The sequence below is a fragment of the Drosophila busckii genome, chromosome 3L, assembly GCF_011750605.1.
Source record: "Drosophila busckii strain San Diego stock center, stock number 13000-0081.31 chromosome 3L, ASM1175060v1, whole genome shotgun sequence".
Classification (NCBI taxonomy): domain Eukaryota; kingdom Metazoa; phylum Arthropoda; class Insecta; order Diptera; family Drosophilidae; genus Drosophila; species Drosophila busckii.
The window spans coordinates 17,108,729-17,126,628 of record NC_046606.1 but is presented as its reverse complement, the minus strand read 5'-3'; the positions used below and the strand labels follow the sequence as shown (position 1 = coordinate 17,126,628).

General features: G+C 39.9%; 2 protein-coding genes across 3 annotated transcripts; both read right to left on the bottom strand.

Moving 5' to 3' along the window:
• Positions 1 to 1,828: 1,828 nt before the first annotated feature.
• Positions 1,829 to 3,627, bottom strand: LOC108599906 (prominin-like protein). The gene is made up of 6 exons (XM_017987100.2): positions 3,091 to 3,627; positions 2,885 to 3,032; positions 2,696 to 2,824; positions 2,443 to 2,630; positions 2,223 to 2,387; positions 1,829 to 1,972 (listed from the first exon to the last, which is right to left on the bottom strand). The coding sequence occupies exons 1-6, from the start codon at positions 3,467 to 3,469 to the stop codon at positions 1,926 to 1,928; spliced, it is 1,056 nt and encodes a 351-aa protein (XP_017842589.1). The 5' UTR covers positions 3,470 to 3,627; the 3' UTR covers positions 1,829 to 1,925.
• Positions 3,628 to 3,672: 45 nt separating this feature from the next.
• LOC108599908 (hippocampus abundant transcript 1 protein) lies at positions 3,673 to 17,831 on the bottom strand. Of its 2 annotated transcripts, none has more exons than XM_017987105.2 (8): positions 17,241 to 17,831; positions 6,726 to 6,821; positions 6,133 to 6,657; positions 5,861 to 6,069; positions 5,708 to 5,794; positions 5,545 to 5,642; positions 5,216 to 5,485; positions 3,673 to 5,074 (listed from the first exon to the last, which is right to left on the bottom strand). In XM_017987105.2, the coding sequence occupies exons 1-8, from the start codon at positions 17,316 to 17,318 to the stop codon at positions 4,977 to 4,979; spliced, it is 1,461 nt and encodes a 486-aa protein (XP_017842594.1). In that variant the 5' UTR covers positions 17,319 to 17,831; the 3' UTR covers positions 3,673 to 4,976. The 2 variants fall into 2 exon arrangements, with proteins under 2 accessions (XP_017842594.1, XP_033149708.1); XM_033293817.1 differs by lacking the exon at positions 17,241 to 17,831 and adding an exon at positions 7,195 to 7,793.
• Between the last annotated feature and the right edge of the window lie 69 nt (positions 17,832 to 17,900).

Sequence of the window (17,900 nt, the reverse complement as noted above, 5' to 3'; positions counted from 1 at the left end):
CAAAATAGCAGCAGCTGCCAGGCTGTATGCATGCAGTCGCTTCCAGATGCACATTAGTCTGTGGGCTACAAATAGAATGGGTAGTAAAAGCAACGCAGCTGGGATTAAGCCAAACCATAATGCATTCTATCAGAAGAAACAATGATTAGCGGACATAAAGTTTAAAACAGAGATCCGCAAAGCGGATAGTGGATCGGCTTACCAGCGGATCAACCAGGCGGTAGCATACTTGATCCACGCCACGATAATATATGTAGGCTATCGGCCCGCATTTTCCAATATTATTGCGTAATTCTTCGACAATGGCATGTAAATAGTTGTCCACTTGTTCGTTAACCGTGTCTGTTAGATTTCGTAAAAGTGAAGAGACAAATGTTGTACCCTTAGATTTAATAAACTCTTCCGAGCTTACTATTGCTTTCAATAGTACACCTATCGAATGCTTAAAGTCACGATTCTCATACAATATAAGATTATCAATTTTAATAAGCTTCAATTTAATATTATCAACCAGTCCCGCCAGCTTATCTGTCCAATGCGTGTTGTATGTGGCTAAATTATGGGCATCAAGGCTTAACGATACATATCCAATTCTGGTATGATTATTCCATTGACCAGCACCGTACAAAAAATTATACATAACATTCCTGGCTTTATAAATTTCAGTAACTATATTCGGCAGATTGGGCGTAAACTGTTTGCACAAATTCTCGAGATATCTGATGCTATGATATGTCGACAGATTAGCATTACGCATATCATTCAGTTTAATCTTTTCCTCCCTGGTTAGCAAAATAACCTTCGATAAGTCCTCCTGAAACAAATTCTTGCCCTTGGAATCTTCATCTTCTTTTTTCATTATATGCATGCCTTCCAACTCATCTAAATTGTACAGATTGTATTTCTGAAGCAGCCCAAATATGGTTTGATTATCAGCGCATGCCTTGATAGCGCTCGACATGCGCATCGTTGGGGCATTCTCTGTATCTGTTTGCATCTCTTCATTTGACTCGAAGTAACGACTTAGATCAATTTTTGGATCCAGTTGACGATATATGCCATTCTGTTCTAGCTCTCTCATCGGCTGACACGCACCGTAAAACGTGACGATTCCCAACATCAAATAGATAAGTGCGACCATCAAAATGAACGAAAATGTGCAAAATATCAACAGAATGGCGCTAAATAGTAATTAAATCGATTCAATTTTAATTAACGCTTCTAGAACTACTTACAAAAATAACCAGTTAGCACCAGTTCCTTTATTTAAACTGCAGCCACAAATTAGTGCAACGATCAATACTAATCCAATCTAAAATTATTTATGCAAAGAGTAATTAAGTAAATACTGAAACTTGAATTAAGAATTCAACAATTTACTAAATCAAAAGAAAGTATACGATATGATACTTTGTCGTATTTATATTCACCATTAATTGGCATTATTATATTATGTATAATTATTAGAATATCGAAAAACTTATTTAAAAAAAATGTATGGCAGATTACATTTGCTGCGAGTTAAAATGAAATATACACATACATTATATAAATTATTGGCTTTGGGCTTAGCTTTAGTTTATTTTAATTCCGTATTTAGATGTTATATATTTTAGAAATATTTATGTGTACTTACCACCATTAGCAGCACATAGCAAAGGGCTGTATAAAATTCGCGACTTTTTCCAAACCTCTCGTAAACATCTTCGAAAGAATTTGTCGCATTCATAGTACGAAAATGTATATCACTTAGTGTGGCTTCAATAATGTTTCGTATTTTAATGGCCTCAGCTTGGAATAATCCCTTTGCTCTGCTTATATCACGTATTAAGGGTGGCGTGACCTTCTCCATGTCTGCTTTAATTTTTGCACCAATTTCCTGAAAGCGCTGAAGGCCCCCCTTGAGTAATTTTGGCATTTCATCTTCAATAATCTTGTCCATGGCCTCCAGGTAAATCGTAGTGTTGGGCATCTAAGTAAATTGCAGAATCGTTTTACTAATATACATAATTATGGAAGCTTTATAGCTACATACAAGATCTACATGTAAACAAGTCGAGGTATCAACGAATGGCAGTTCTGTATTATATAAGATACTTCGGCAATGTTCTTTTTTTATTAAATTGTGGCATGCATAATACAAATCTCGTTTTGCACCTCGGACACCTGTTTTCGTAAAAGAGTACAGATGCATAGGCATAATACTGTGTTAAATTATTTACCATCACGCATCTGGGCGCCATAGAAACGTATATTCTTCTCAAGAATATTGACCTGCCTCATTAAAATTCGTGCCTCCGGCATATTGTCCAATATCTTTTCCAATGTTGATAATGCGTTGCCCTGGGAGGCATCGGCCACGTCCAATAGTATATGATTGTCTCCATCTACAGAGAGTTTAAGGATTTGGCTTACTTTGGATATACCCTATAGTATACATACAATTTAGTATATCCATTAAATGCGCATGAAGCTCTTCGTAGTTAAAAATTAACAAATGATGAATATGATCAGATACATCCTGTAGGAAACTACACGTGTCTTTGCTGCCACGTTTTAGAGTTTCGCTTGTTTCCTTGAAGCCACGCTCCAGCACTCTATTGGCAAGGCTCACAATGACAGCAAATATTCTGAAAAAATAACACGAAATACTCTTTTAAATCTCAGCCTGGTAATGTTGGCTACTTCATCGTACATGATAAATATCACTAGCACCAACAATATAGAGCTGTAGATCATATGTAGGCAGATATCTCTTTGCATGGTGCATGGTGGACAGCCAGGAGTGCAACGACGGCAGCAACAGAAGCAAAGATAGCAAACGCTGTTAAAACAGAAAGAAAAGAAAATAGTGTTAAGAATTGGACAACATTTATGTACTTACGCTATGAAGGGCATGCCAATTATCAGCAATAGCATAATCCAGATAAAGATCAATAGCGACCAATAATGCGATACTAGTTCCTGCCAATTGTCTTCCTCACTCTTGGCGCCCAAAGCTAATGCATCTTTTTTCACAACCATTAAATAACCTATCAGTTAAAAGCTTAATAAATAGAAAAGCCAAATGATTGATGCTCATATGATTACCAGATGGTAATGCTGGATCGCCAAAGATGAATGTTTTTAAAATTTTGTGCGTCAAATTATACACAGGCTTAAGGCCCATTGCACTACGTTTTGGCTCTGTTGTATAGGTCACCGTCCCATTGTACTCCGTTAAATCGGGGGCTGCAAAATGCTCCTGTCCCATTTGCTCATGAATGGTGTCATGTCCCTCAAGGGTATCTCTAAATCCATTTTCGCTACTATTACCACTATCAGCTTGTGTATGTTGAACGAATAGGATTAGCAATATACCAAAGGCTATGACAGTAAAGCCGTTTACGGTATGTTCTGGTTTTTGGCTCCCACGTCGTTTCCTAATGCGATTCCAATATCGTTTTTGCTTTGACTTGGTCTCTAGCATTCTCTCTGCACAAGAAATACGGCTTCAGACCTCAGCTTAACACTAACAAATTTAGATGGTTCAATCATATATCGAATGCGCTTTAACTATATACAATACACAATTAGTAATTTACAATATTTCATTTCTTGAAATAGAATCTACTGTCAATTTAACAGTTAAATCAGTACATCAGTGTTAAAGTAATAAGACTTTTGCTGCAATTCAAGTATTTCATCAAACCATAAATTTATTTGTTACACAATTTCATTTTTTTTATCATAATAATTTTAGTGTTTTTGTGTGTGTGTGAGTTTTCACTGCGTCAAAACTTAGTACATTTAATTATATTTTAATATATAGTTTATTGTATGGAGCACGTCCTTACAATCAGTTTTTGCCGCACACAATACATATTTGTATTTGCACGCATGCTAAATAAATTACATTACAAATTTGGTTTCAGTTTTAAGATTTACTATTTAATCGCAATTAAAAATCAAAAAATAAATATATATATGTATATATAGTAATACCTGTACAGTGTACAGGTATGCATGTAAGCATGCTTGCCTCAAGCTTCTTCAGCAGTTGCCACCTCACTCACATGCATATATATATTTAGTACTTTACACATATGCCAACTATTTCAGTTACAATTCCATTAAAATAAAATCGTTGCAAATTGTTCAATGCGCTTTGCAGTGCTTGTATTACATATACATACATACACATATATACAGTTGCTATGCTCGATTTTAATTGAGACTTTCTTGACTCTCTTATTTATTCAGATCACTACAATTGCAAAAGTAAAGCTTACTACTCTGTTTACACTAATAATTTATTCATTAATTGTATTTTGTTTCAGTTTTCAACATCGTTTTTCTATAACAAATTCTGCGACAATGCTGCATTAAGCTGAATAAAAAATACATACATACATATGTATGTGTTTACGTTAACATGATTTAGGCCCAAAATATTTTGTATTATTGTAGTGTGCAGCAATTTCGAATAGTAATCGAACAAAATCAACATAATTATAAATATACAATTTTGTCTTCTTTTGGCAGTTTTGTATTCTTATTTCGTTTCGCTTGTGATGTATTCCAATTGAGTTCGCATAATAACAGAGCACCTTAGCTACATTTAGTATATAAATTTGTAGTTTCAGTTTATTACTTATTTTGAGGATAGGCTGGGCAAGCAAACGCTCGGACTGCGGCGAGCATTTGTAATAAATAAATTAATTATGTTTATATTATTTACGCTGAGGTCGGTGCACAATTACAGTTAGTTGTTGTAAAATACAAGAAAATGAAATGTTTTATGTTTAGCAATCACACGCGGCAGGTAAAAACAATCAAAGCAACGTAACGTGCTTAACTTAGTGCTGAATGTGATAATTGCAGTAAAACTAAAGCGAAACTAGTTACAGCATTTGTTACAATTACAGTTACTAATTTGTATAGACACCAGCTATGTTGCGAATGTGTGACGATGGCTTGGTCGAGGTCGGTACAAACTACAGTTGCGCTAACGAATCGGAGCGTATGAGCGGCGCCAATGAGCTGGGCGCCTTGTGGCCAGTTTCGATCTCGTACTGCACATCAAGCGAGGCACCTATAACAACAACAATACAAATAGGATAACATCATACCACCAATTAATCAAATACTTTTAATTTCTATGGGCATAAAATATTAAATATAAGTCATGACAACGAAGTAGCTGAAGCATTAACTTCGGGCTCTGCTCGCTTACGTTTCTTTTCCAATTGCGCCTGCTGACCCTCGGGTATGAAAGCGGATACGGCAATCGCACACAAGACGCACAGTGCGCCAAACACAAATGGCGGTCCCGGCACATGCTGCGATATCTTCTCAACGTTCGTCGCATGATTATTCTTTACAATACTGGGATCATGATCAGCATTCAAGTCCACATTGAACAAATAGAAAATGACGCCAAATACTGCAGGGCCCAAGCCATTGCAGAGGCCACGCATGCCAGTGATCATGCCCTGCACAGCACCTGTTTGTGCATAAGAGTTTAATTAGCAATGTAAGTCCAAGTAAATATGGCACACCTACCTTGACTTTCGGGTGAGGCATATAGGGAGACAAACGCACTGATCGCTGGATAGGTAATGGAGCCCAAGGCAGCCACCACGCCAGCTGACCACATCATCCTGCAAAGCAAAAACGTCAAGTTAGCTATTGATTCTGATCTATGTGTATATAACTTGTGACTTACCATTTTTGACTGCCCAGACCATACCAAAGCAGCTGTACTATCTCCAAGACTAGACCCATAATGATAGTGCGCTTTGCGCCAAAAACTCTGAAAATTAATTAACACGGCTTAGTTAGTTTGTATTTGCAAATTGTGTTTGCAGTTCTGTCTCACTTCATGAAGGAGCCCAGTGTGACTTGCACTGTGATGCTGAGTATGCCCACAATGGCTATAAATATGGATACCTCCATATAATTGAAGCCCATTTTAAGCTTCAGATAGACAAACATGCAGGAGTATTCGCCCGCCTCGGGCAAGTAAGACAGCAAGACAGTTAGGCACAGCATCAAGACGGTCTTGTCAGTGCCCACTTTACGCAGCGCCTGCAAAACGAAAAAGGTTTAAACAATTTGTAATTGAAATGTTGAGCTCGCTGTTGTGCTTACCGCAAAGGGATCTGCTTGCTCCCAGCTTATGGGCGCACCCCACGTGGCTGGTCGCATCTTCTCTGACAAACTCTCGGGCACAGCGACTAGTATGAATAGCACATCCAGCAGCGCAATGGCTGTGGATAGGAATACCACCAAGGTATCGCCATACATGTCCATGAGCGCATTGCCCAGAGCTGGCGAGATGACCAGACTTGCTGCAAAGGTGGCCGACGCCAGGCCATAGGCCTTGGAGCGCTCCTCCGGCGTGGTCACATCGGCCACATAGGCAAACACCACCGAAAATGTGACGGCAAAAGCGCCGCTTATTGAGATCAAGCCAAAGAACCACCAAGTGTTGATGCACATCAGCGGTATTGGCATGCAGGTGAAAAATACTGTGACTAATAGGAAAAATTTGCGACCCCAAATGTCGGACAATGCGCCTATCAGCGGCGCCGACAAAAATGACAAAATGCCCTTAATGCCCATTACCAGACCGTTCATCAGAAATGTGTGATCCGGAAATGTGCGATTCAGTGTCTGCAATGAAAACAAACGAAATTAAGCTAAATGGCAAAACTATGTGCAAATATGCGAGTCCAACTTACCGATATGATGGGCATGGTTAACAGTCCCCAGGCAAAGAATTCTAAAAATATCACAACCAGCGCATGATGTACACTCGGCTCGCCAATACCAGAACTCTGTGTGGAGGAAAGAAGAGGGGGTAAGAAATTAATTAGCAAAGCTGCAGCTTAAGACAAGTGCTAAGGCTAAGGTCGTGCCTAAACGCGAACTTGAGATGCACTCAAAGTGACAGCGACAATTGCACACACGTCACCAACAATGACCACTATTCGTACGTGTGTGTGTGTGTGTGTGTGTTGGTGTGTGTGTGTCGTGTGTGTGTGTGTGTGTGTGTTTGTTATTTATAAAAACTAGCTATAAATAAATTGTATTAAATGAACAAATTGTTTGGCGCGCACTTCAACTGCCCAACATGGTCAGCAAACAGTTTATGCAATTGAGCTAATGCATGTGTATTTGTCTGTCTGTGTGTGTGTGTGTGGCACAAACCTTGCAACAGCAGATTTTACATAGCACGCGTATCCACTCGAAGAAACGATTGCGACGCGGCGGCTCTGGCGCTGGCCCACTGCCCGGTGTGCCCAGCTGGGAACGCATTGAGATATATGAAGCGGCAGACAGAGTGCGTCGGTGCGAGCTGCCGGCAGCACCGCCGAGTATGTGCGCACCAGTTTCTGCAAAGGCGGCACTGGGATGCGCCAGCAATGTGGCCGCTTGATGCTCTCGCGTTGCATGACCTGCCGACTCATTATCCTGCTCCGCAAGCTCACTGTCCACAGAGACGTTATCCGCCTGTGCTGCTGCTGCTGCTGTTGCTGCCGACTGTTTGGCAGCAGGTGACAGCGGCAACGAGCTTATGGTGGCCACATCAGCCACATCGGCTGTCGTAGGCGAGGAGCTGTTGCTGCTGTGCGTGCTCTGTGTGTCTGTTTGTTCGCCAACATCTGATTCATCCTTGATATGCGTGGTGCTCGCTACTTTCGTTTGCGCTGCTGTCTCTGGCTCCTGCTCGTAAGGCTCAATATCCATGGGCTGCCGCTTGGCATAGCTTAGCGCGTTACGCATTGTTGCTCCACTCTCTCTCTCTCTTGCTCCACTCTCTCTCTCTCTCTCGCTTTCTGTGTCTGGCACTCTCTGGTCTCTCTTCAGTTCAGCGCTGCTCTACGCTTTGCTCTCTTAATTGCACACAGTATTGTTGTTGCTATCACACTAATTTCCATTGCCATGTGTGCACATGTGCGCATCCAACTGTTTAATGTTATGGCGGGTTTTGGTTTTGGTTTTGGTTTTGGGGTGTGGAGGGTCTTAGGAACCGTACAGATCACAGATCACAGTTTTTGTCGTTTTGCACTCGTCGTGGTCGTCTCTGGATTTGTTCTGCTCTGTTCTGTTTTTATTCACTATTTTTAATTGCACCGTTTCAATTTGCAGCTGTTTGCTTTATAGCCATAAAAAAAAAGCAAATTAAAATCAAATCAAATAAAACGCGCTCAGGCTGCTTTGGCGCCTGGTAATTGAACGCGCTTGCAGCTCTTGGTCTGGTTGTTGTTGTTGTTGTTTACTTCATTTGAAACTCACGCGATTTGTTTTTCAGTGAATACCAATACAATTACAATTACAATAAAAACTATTATTCAAAATTTACGACAAACTATAATCTTAATTGCATTGACCAAACGAGTGCATGGATTCCATTCAAATAGCTACAAAGCGAGCTTAAAAAAGAATTTTCGAAAATAGTTTTTTATGAGCGCCGCTTAAAGTATGCAATAAATTGAAGCTTGCCACTGGAATTCAAAAATCGTTGAAACACAATTTGGCCCTGTGCCTGTTTTTGTTATTTTTTTCACACACGTTTGCAAATTGAAGCCTCAAACTACTGCCCAGACACACAGTACGTAAGCAAACAAAGCGTTTGAAATCAAATCAATTTATATAAATTTAACATCAGCTAAACATTGACTTTCACAACATATGGCATTTTTAATAAGTGTGCGTGTGTGTGTGTGTTTACGCGTACAACCTTTGTTTCAATTAAAGTCACAACACTGTGGTTCAATTTAGCTTAGCACGAATTGCATACAATTTATGTAATGTTTGCCAAAAGACAGCCGAAAAATTTGAAATACACTCTGTTTTACTCTCTAGAATAAACGTGTGTGTCAAATTGAAACAAAATTATTCTACTACGGAGCCCAATCGGCGTGTAGGCATTAAACATGCGCCGCGTTTTAAGTCGCGCTGAATACTGAAAGGCAGCAGAAACGACATTGCCGCACAGCCGGCGAATAACATAAGAGAGAGAGAGAGAGAGAGAGCGTAGCGCATCGGAGCAAGAGAGCGGCAGAGAGAGAGCGCAGTGCGCTGATCTGTGGACTCGGCACGTACGAAAAGGCAAATAAAACGAAAACGACTGAAGCATAGTCAACTAACAGTTATTCAAAAGCTAAACCAATGCACGCTGAGTAAGCAGCTCTTAGTAGAAAACAAAAAAAAAAAAAAGAATAAGAAGCAATTTGTAAACACAAACAAATAAGCTGATTATATGAAAAAGTAATTAGTTAACAAGTGCAAAAGCTAGTTGGGGAAACAACAAGAAAAAACTCAAATATGTTTTGTTATAATACAAGTAACGAGATTAAGGCGTACATAGTCTCGTCGTGTCATAAATTATGATGAAGTCACTCTCTGTGGCAAGCAGGTCAAGTGCAACAGAGAACTAACATAGCTGAGGCAACAAAGACAAACTGCTGCTGCTTAACGATAACGCCAGTTATCTAGCATGACAGCTTGATATGTCACTGCTCTGCAGGCTTTAGCATGTATGCATAATATCCCTGCGGTTCCGGTTTCGACTTCACTCTTACACAGACTAGTCCATTGCCTAGCGCTAGTGGCTGAGTCAACAAATTACATGAGACACTGTCGTTGAGCAATGTCAGTTATATTCCCTAGTACTACCCAAAATTTACATAAAATTGTTTTCAAACTGTTTTCACATGTTAATTTAATCAAACTAACTAAATATTTAGAGGAAATAAAATTACTTTAAGTTCTGCGCCTTCTATGACTTGGTGGAATAGATTAAAGTTGGCACCCTGTGGATTTCTTTCCTAATCTAACATAGTTACTTCTTCTTTGTAGGATAGAATATGAGGTCAAACTTTATCCGGGCTAATATTACACGGAACTGCAGATACGTCCACCCTAATGATGGAGTAATTGTGGTTTGGTCTACTCAACAGAACAGCAGGGCATCTAGCATGACAGATATAGATATGAAAGTGTCGTGGAGGGCTTAGCATATTTATTTGTTGACATTTATCTACATATATGTATTCTATACATGCTTTATATGCTAAATGTTATATCCTTGTCATAAATACAACAACAGCGCAGTTAAGGTTGTCTTGCCTTTATTGTTATTGAAAACAATTTCAGGCTCAAAGCGCGTCATGGCACTAGCAGTTGCTTTCAAAATTAGCTGGACGTATACGTAATTTTAATAAAAACCACACGACAGGCTCTCAGCTCTTTGCCTGTTTGCATATGAGCGAGCACGCAAAAATAAAAGTAAGCAAAAAAAATGAAAAGGTTTGGCAAGGTCAACTTAGGTATTTGGTCTTTGCTGCGGCCTGTTGAATAATTGATATGCACATTATGGTCTCGTGTCTGTGTGTGTGCGTATATTATAGAAATTAAGTAGGTACGCCTTAAAGTATGCACTGCCGCATTTTGGCAATGAAGTTGGGTTTAGTTTGGGCGGGCGCACTTGATTTGGAGCAACTTTCATTGTTGTGGGGGCTCTGGCAAACTAGGCCAAAGTACACAAAACTCAAGGGCAAACAGACAAGTGCACATAGCAACCAATTATATGGCAAATGCTATAAAACTCAAGAGCTACGCAGGCAAAATGTGGCCGTTGTCGTTGTGTCTTTGTGTTTGTGCTAAAAAGCTGTCATCTTTTTAATTAAAATTAAAAAACACAAGAACGGCGTCCCTAAAAAGCAAAGTTTGCACAACAAAAGGAATAGCAAATAAGCTTAGAAAATAAAAAAGGCAAACAGCAGCTGTGTGTGTGGCGCAACAAATCGATAAAAGAAAAACTTGTGCTTTTATATTAAAGAAAATATTTAAAATAATATGCTAATGGCAGTGCACACAGCCCATATGCCGAATACTTCCTGACATTCTTATGCTGAGGCAGTGGGTCTGGGTCTGGGGCTGGGGCTGGGGATAGCTGCACTCTCACAATTGACAAACAAACTCAAGGTTAGTTGAGTGCAGCAGCCATTGTGGTGATTTTTGCTTTAGATTCAATTCAAAAGCAACGTAAAAGCGACGTATACGTTATGTGAATGCGAATGCTTGTGCAGTCATATGAATGACAGTGGCGCAGTTGAACAGCTTCGTGCAACTTGTGGCAAATAGATTCTGATGTCAAGTCCGCTCCTGTGCTAGCGTCGCACACATGCTGGCGCTGGCGATGGCGCATGCCGTCAGCATTTCTCAACGCTCTTTCAATATTAAAAATAGTTTGTCAACAACGTGGCCAGGCCAGAAAGTGTCAAGCTGCGCTACCGAAATTGCTTTTCAGCCTGCCCGGCCAGGCCCAATATATAAAAAGGGAAAACTAAACTTTATTGATTTTGCTGAGGCACAGCCAGTTAGATAATGTGAATTGCATTCGGCTGCTGTGGCATGCAGCAACATCAAATCAAATCATGACAGGAAGCCAAAGCAAATATTAAAACGACAGCGCCAGAGACAAGGCAAGCCCAAGTGCAAGGCAGCGTCAATTTGTTGCTGTTGTTGCTCCGTTTTGCTGTTGGGGTCGCTGTTTATTGATTAGCGCTGATGATGCAGCTGAAATACGAGCTGACCTTGCATGCAACCGAACACCCAAAAACACGTCAGCTTGCAAAAAAAGAAACTAAAAGGCAACCCAAATGAAAAATGAAACTAAAAGCACACACATGGACAATTGTTATAAATTTATGTTAGTGGCTAAAATAAGTGGAAAATCCACTGCAGCAGGCACACTCAAGTTAATTTGCATACATTGTGACAGTTTTTGGCAAAGCTCCCAGTTCTAAACCAGCAGCAGGCTAATAACATTTTATGGCCAGGGCTGCAGCGCAACTCATAAATTTAGTTTTGATTTAGGATTAGCCCAAGACAAAGCAAAGCATTTGAAATATTTAAATTTCATTAATTAAATTGCTGTCACACGCTCGCACAGGCTGGCAACAAAAGGCAGTAGCCTGACAATAAGCAGCATTGCGCATACGCCGGATAAGCCATAAATTTATAAACTAAACAAACAATAAGCCACAAATTTATGACTGCCAAACGCGTGTTATCTAACCACATTTCATGAGACTTAAGCAGACAGCTACTGCTGCTGCTGCTGCTCCTGACATCCTTCATAATTGATTGGCGTGAATATTTGCTATACATAGCTATATACAAAGTAATGTCAGCAGCAGCAGCTCATAATCTCAACAAGCTGATGTCTTCTTCATATGCGATGCATAGACAGTTTTTCAACAACGTGATATGCTAAACGCGTTGCGAGTGCTTTTGGGCTGTTCTCACTCTTTGCCTTAGCGGCAAAAGTTTATTGAACTTTTTCTGAGTCAGCGGCACGTGTGTGACAATGGAGTGGGGGGTGGCGGTGGCGGCGTTGGGTGGCGGGCTCTTTAGGCATGCCCAGCCAGCCATCTAACAAAATTTATGTGCATTTTTTGTGTTTTTGTTTGGCAAACAAATTAAACGCAAATTTTATTTGATTGCGGCTCGTTAAAGTTAGATTTTTCCAGTTTTCCCTCACACGTGTGTTTGCTTTCACTTTCTCATATATAACTTTGTGTTGTGTTGTGCTAAATTGCGCGCATATGCAGCAATTTGCAGTCTGCTATATAATATAATTTTCCGAATGCAAATTAACACAAGCGACAAGTGAGTTATTGTCAAGCCCACCACAGCAGCCCAGCTTGATGATTATGATTGCGATTACGATTATGAGCTTATGATTGTTGCATACAAATGCCATTGAGGTCAACAGTGGTGCCCACAACGGCTTCTGCTTCGGCAATAAAGCACGACAATGTCCAGGCGATCAAATCTTTGCCAACGTGGCGTATACGCAATATGCAGCGTGGGCGAAAATTATTAGCACATTAAAGCAGTAAAAGCTGAAAGAATGAAAGCAAAGCTGGTCAAGGCAGTAAAAGCAAATGCAAAGCACATAAACGCTGGAGGCAGGACGCAGGACGCTGGCGCAAAGCAGAGGCAGAGGCAGAGCGAAAACGTTGGCGTTGTGTTGTTTGAGTGACCTTCTTCAAGGAAAACAACACGAAGGCTTCTGTGCGTGCGCTTCAATGTGCATGGGGGGTTTGTAAGGATGTTGCTGGCGACATTCGGTCGTCTAAAGACAGACACAGGAATTAAGCGTTGAAAGCAGACGAAAATAACAACAATAAGTACAACACGAGCGCAGACTTAAGTACAGTTACAGTTTCTCGCTTTTGTTTGTTCTTTTACTTTTGCGTAACAACAACAACAACAACTAGAACTACTCTCTGCCATAAGTTTGTAATTTTCACAAGTCTTCTTTTGGTCTTTCACTCACTTACAGTTGATTTACACTCTTGGCATATTTTTAGAGTTTTTATTGTAAGCACATGTTTAATTTTAAGCACTTTTTGGTTTATTGACGCGGCTTCTTTTGTTTAAGGTTTGCGCACAAAACACGAACTAAGGTAAGGGGAACAAACAACAAACAAATAGCGAAAGAAACAAAATCAACTAAACAAAATTACAGCTAATTTTTTTTATTTTGTGTATAGTCTTTTTGTTGCGTTGGCGGCGGCGGCGGCGGCGGCAACGGTGAAGACGACGACAATGACGATGACAACAACAAAAATTGATGGCAGCGTTCCGAAGCGTGTTGTGCGCTTTTCCACATGCTGTGTCGTACTCAGCTGGAAAAGCGTTGTCTCGTGTTCCGCTGAACCTTGTCTCGGGTAATGAAAATTTTGCTGTGCTATGCCGATTCGGCCCCACTCGGGCTTGAATGCAATTGTTTGAGCATTCGTCGAAGAAAGCTCTTCACAGCCAGCCAGAGCTTTTATTTGTGTTTTGTAAGCAAATTGAAATGCATATAGAATTTAAATCTAAGTAACGTTATTCTTAAGTTCAATTTCGAAAAATACCTGGAGCATAACAGAATAAGATTCTTTTCTAATTCATTGTAAACAAAAGTAAGCAAATGTATTTTTCATTTGAGAAAAACCATTTTTACTCTGACAACTTGGCGTATGCGTAATGTCCAAGCCTCAGCTTAAAGCTACCAATTACAAGCAGCAGTCTCCGTGTGTGTGTGTGTGTGTGTGTTGCATGCAACAAATTTCATATTTACTTTCACTGCACCCACCCACACAACACCCAATGCATCTTTTGTTTGTGTTTCACTTTCGTCTCCTCTCCTCACTCTCTCTTTCTGTTTCTCTTTCTCTGACTCTGTCAGTCTTTCGTTTGCTCTATAAACCTGCTTTCGTTGCGTGCCCAACAACAGTTTTTGCACAACAATTTTCCATGCCATGTTTTCTTCCCTTATTTGTTTCTGTCATTGCACATGCTTTGTTTGCATTGTTATTGTAATTGCTGTCGTTGCATGTTGCTGCTTGGATGCGCCTTGCGGCGCCGCAATCGCTTCGGCAACTAAAGCTCGCTCTCTGTCTCTCTCTCTGGCGAAGCTTTGGCAAAGTGCGAAAAGTTTCATTTTACTTTCTTGTGTCTGCTGCGGCTCGGCACGTTTATGATGAAGCTTCCTACATCAAAACTACAAATTGGAATTAATTAAAAATCAATCAAAATCAATTCAATTGCATTTCAATTTCATTTTTAGTGCTGCTTAGTCAAGCATACAAAAAAATAAAAATAACATGTTGTGCTAATGGGTTTTGTGAAACGCTTATTCAAGGTCAGCCAGCGACAATTTTCCACAGCTTTCCACGTAGACATTAATGCAGACGGGAGCAAAATGTATATAATTAAGTCTCATATCGTTTCATGCAAATAAAGTGCAGCTGCCGCGAACTAATGGTTAGCTTGAAGGTTGACGCGAAAGCCACACAAAGATTGGCTTATAATTAAGACGGGGTTATCCGACTTGTTCCTTTCGTAAGACGACTTATTAAAAATGAAAAACTAAAGCAGAATGGACTCTGGCAAACTAGAAGTTCGCTAAATTGAAATGCTATTTCACTTATAAACAACTTTCAAATGATGAGTTGTAGATAATGATTCACTTTAATAGGCACAATATAAAATGTACTCTAATGCGTATTTTCTTTAGCGAGCAGTCATTAATTATTGGCATTAACGATTGGATATTCGAACGAGATGGTTAAGCACGTTAAAAGTAAATAAAATTGATTTTTAATGTTGTGCATTGATGACTCTCCAAAAAAAAAAACTGTTTATTTTTCTTAAATAATTAGCATGAGCCATTGATTTTTCCATCATGATGTTACTCTACGGCAATAGGATCCATAATCACCCAACCCAAATGAAGATTGAACTATTGGACAAAGTCCTACAACGCAGAGGAGCAAAAGAACACACCGTGTAAAATAAATTAAGCTTACAGTAAAAATTAATTATATTTATGCCTGTTGTTTTCTCTATGGGAATATAAAAGCAAAGTGTTGTTAACATTGCGGCTGGTGTGAAATTTTTTTGGCCTCGGCAAATCATTCGGTGGAAATGGGCATATGAACTTTATATGTTTATAAAAGTCAGCGTTGATTCGACATAAAAACAAATATTGAAAATAAATTTAAATAGACCATATCTTAATTGACGTGACATTGGTTTTTCATGCAATTTATTATTAACAATAACATTTCAGTTACTGGCAAATCTTGATTTGTATAAAAATAAACTAATTGTCTGTAGATGTGTGTAGGTGAACTGTTGTGTTTGGCTGCACAGTGTTTATTTATTTATTTTCTTACTTGGCGGCAAGCAGGCTGCCCAGACTTATATACGCCGCTGCTCCTAACTGGCAGCAAGTGAAGTAGGAAGACTGACGACACAACAATAGAAGCAGCAGCATTAAATATGCAGAGCCCAAGGGGCTTGGGGGAGTTAAGACAGGCAGACTAAGTTAGAATAAAGTTGTCGACCTGGAGCTCGAGCCCAGGCGGCAACTGTTGTGCCACATTTCGCGGCTGTAATTACACACGGGCGACAATGCGCTCCCTTTTGGTTAGGTAGGGTAATTGCTGTAGCAAAGAAAATTGTGATTAATGTAATATTTACACGCGCAAACGCATTTGGACTGCTTATGTGTTGATTTAGCAGTCAAGTCTCATTAGGAAGCGACATACATCGTTACAAAAGTTCAATGTACTGACGAACTTATGAGTTGACCAGATTTAATAGAGCAGCCAAGACACGCTTATAATGAAAACAAAAGAAATATATAAACAGCGAGCAAAGAATAAAACAAAAGAATGAAAGTGAAAGTAGAGAATCGAGCCCGGAGTTGGCGCCGAGCAAGTGGCACTTATAGAGGTCGGCGTATTGAATTTATTATCATAAGATTCGACACACTTTGCGCCAGCTTCCCTTATATAACTCATCGTATAGTTGCTCAGCTGAGAGCTTTGGGAATTTCAAGCACATATGCTGGTCAAACTCGTTAGCGACGCTCGGAGCACGCAAACTATGATCTGATGTCAGCAAGCCGCGCCACAATTAGTCATATTAGACGCTCAGGCTCAAGCTAATGCCTCTTTATCAATTCATGCATATATTTACAATAAGTTTGTTTTGAAGATTTTCAAGTGCGGCACACTTGTTGGCTTTGTTTTTATGCCTGAGCTTTGAATATTTTAAATTTCAAGTTGAAAGTTCTAGTAATTTGAGTAAATAATTGGCATCAACAAACATGTAAATGTCGATTTTGCCATATTGTATGTTCCACACATTTGTTATCGCCTGATAAAGAATCAGCCGATGTGTAAATCACACGCGCCACAAAACTCATCAAATCATAAAAGCATACAGCCGAACAAACAAACATTAACAATATGTAAGTGTATTTGTTGTTCTCTGCGCCCGCACTATTATTTAAAATTAGCAATAATTTGTTGATTGCCCCCACTGGACGTAAAGACGTTTTTAAAGCGGCTATTATTAAATTGAAATGGAGTGAGCGTGCAATGCGCAAGGCATGAATCATTAGAACGCGAACGCGACTGATAAAAAATTGACATTGATCATGTTCAAGTGCTTACAGTAGACACTCGCAAATAGAGCAGTTGTTCATCTAACCTGTTGCTAACTAAGCATACAATTGTTTGCTCAATTAATGAATACACATTATCAATCTACGTAGCGTAACTCTACTGTACGCTCTACGCTATCACAGGTGTTTAAGTGCGGGCCGACACACATATCCATAGAGAGACGCACTCGTAACTATGTAGACATGTGTGCATGTGTAGACATTGTGTACTTACCGTGAATATGCTGCTCTTGTGCGCTCGATTCCGTATAACCAGACCCGACAAGGGCTTCTTTACGTAGATTTTGGGCATCTTGCTGCAATTACGTGGCCCAACTGCGTGTGTGCCGCGTTCTTTATGCTGGCTATATATACAATTAAATGTGTTTCACTCAAATCACTAGCACTGGCCAAAGGGAGAGAAGCCGCAATAGATTAGCGCCGTGTGGTATGGTTGTCGTCGTCGTCGTTGTTGTTGTTGTTGTGGTGGGCGAGGGCAAGCGCGCGGCGTAATATTTTATTGGGTGTCACACTGGCAACAGCAATTTGCATGCATTTGTATTATGCTTTAATTAAGCAGTATAGCAATTTAGGCTTTACAATTAACTATTTATTCAGCAGCAACAACGTAGCGCGCTCGATGTTGATGTTGCTAACGCTATCTGGAAATTTTATTGGCGGCTGCATGCCTTCGGATGAGCTGATTGACGGTAACGGAAATTGGCCAACACTAAGCTGGCAACGTTAAGTGCAACGCGACACGTTAACTACGGTTATTAACTTCAATACTTTCAATATTTACTGAAAATTTAATGCAGCTGCATATGTTGTCGCGTTCTTCAGAGCTAAAAGAAATTTACAAAAGAACTTCGCTGTGAATGCCGATAGCACAATC

Coding starts and splice junctions, on each gene's coding strand:
- LOC108599906 (XM_017987100.2), bottom strand. CDS start 3,469: ATGCTAGAGACCAAGTCAAAGCAAAAACGATATTGGAATCGCATTAGG. Junction 2,825..2,884: donor ATTGGCATGCCCTTCATAGC/GTAAGTACATAA, acceptor CTGTTTTAACAG/CGTTTGCTATCTTTGCTTCT. Junction 2,631..2,695: donor GTGCTAGTGATATTTATCAT/GTACGATGAAGT, acceptor TTATTTTTTCAG/AATATTTGCTGTCATTGTGA.
- LOC108599908 (XM_033293817.1), bottom strand. CDS start 7,770: ATGCGTAACGCGCTAAGCTATGCCAAGCGGCAGCCCATGGATATTGAG. Junction 6,070..6,132: donor AGCAAGCAGATCCCTTTGCG/GTAAGCACAACA, acceptor TTCGTTTTGCAG/GCGCTGCGTAAAGTGGGCAC. Junction 5,486..5,544: donor TGCCTCACCCGAAAGTCAAG/GTAGGTGTGCCA, acceptor ATGCACAAACAG/GTGCTGTGCAGGGCATGATC.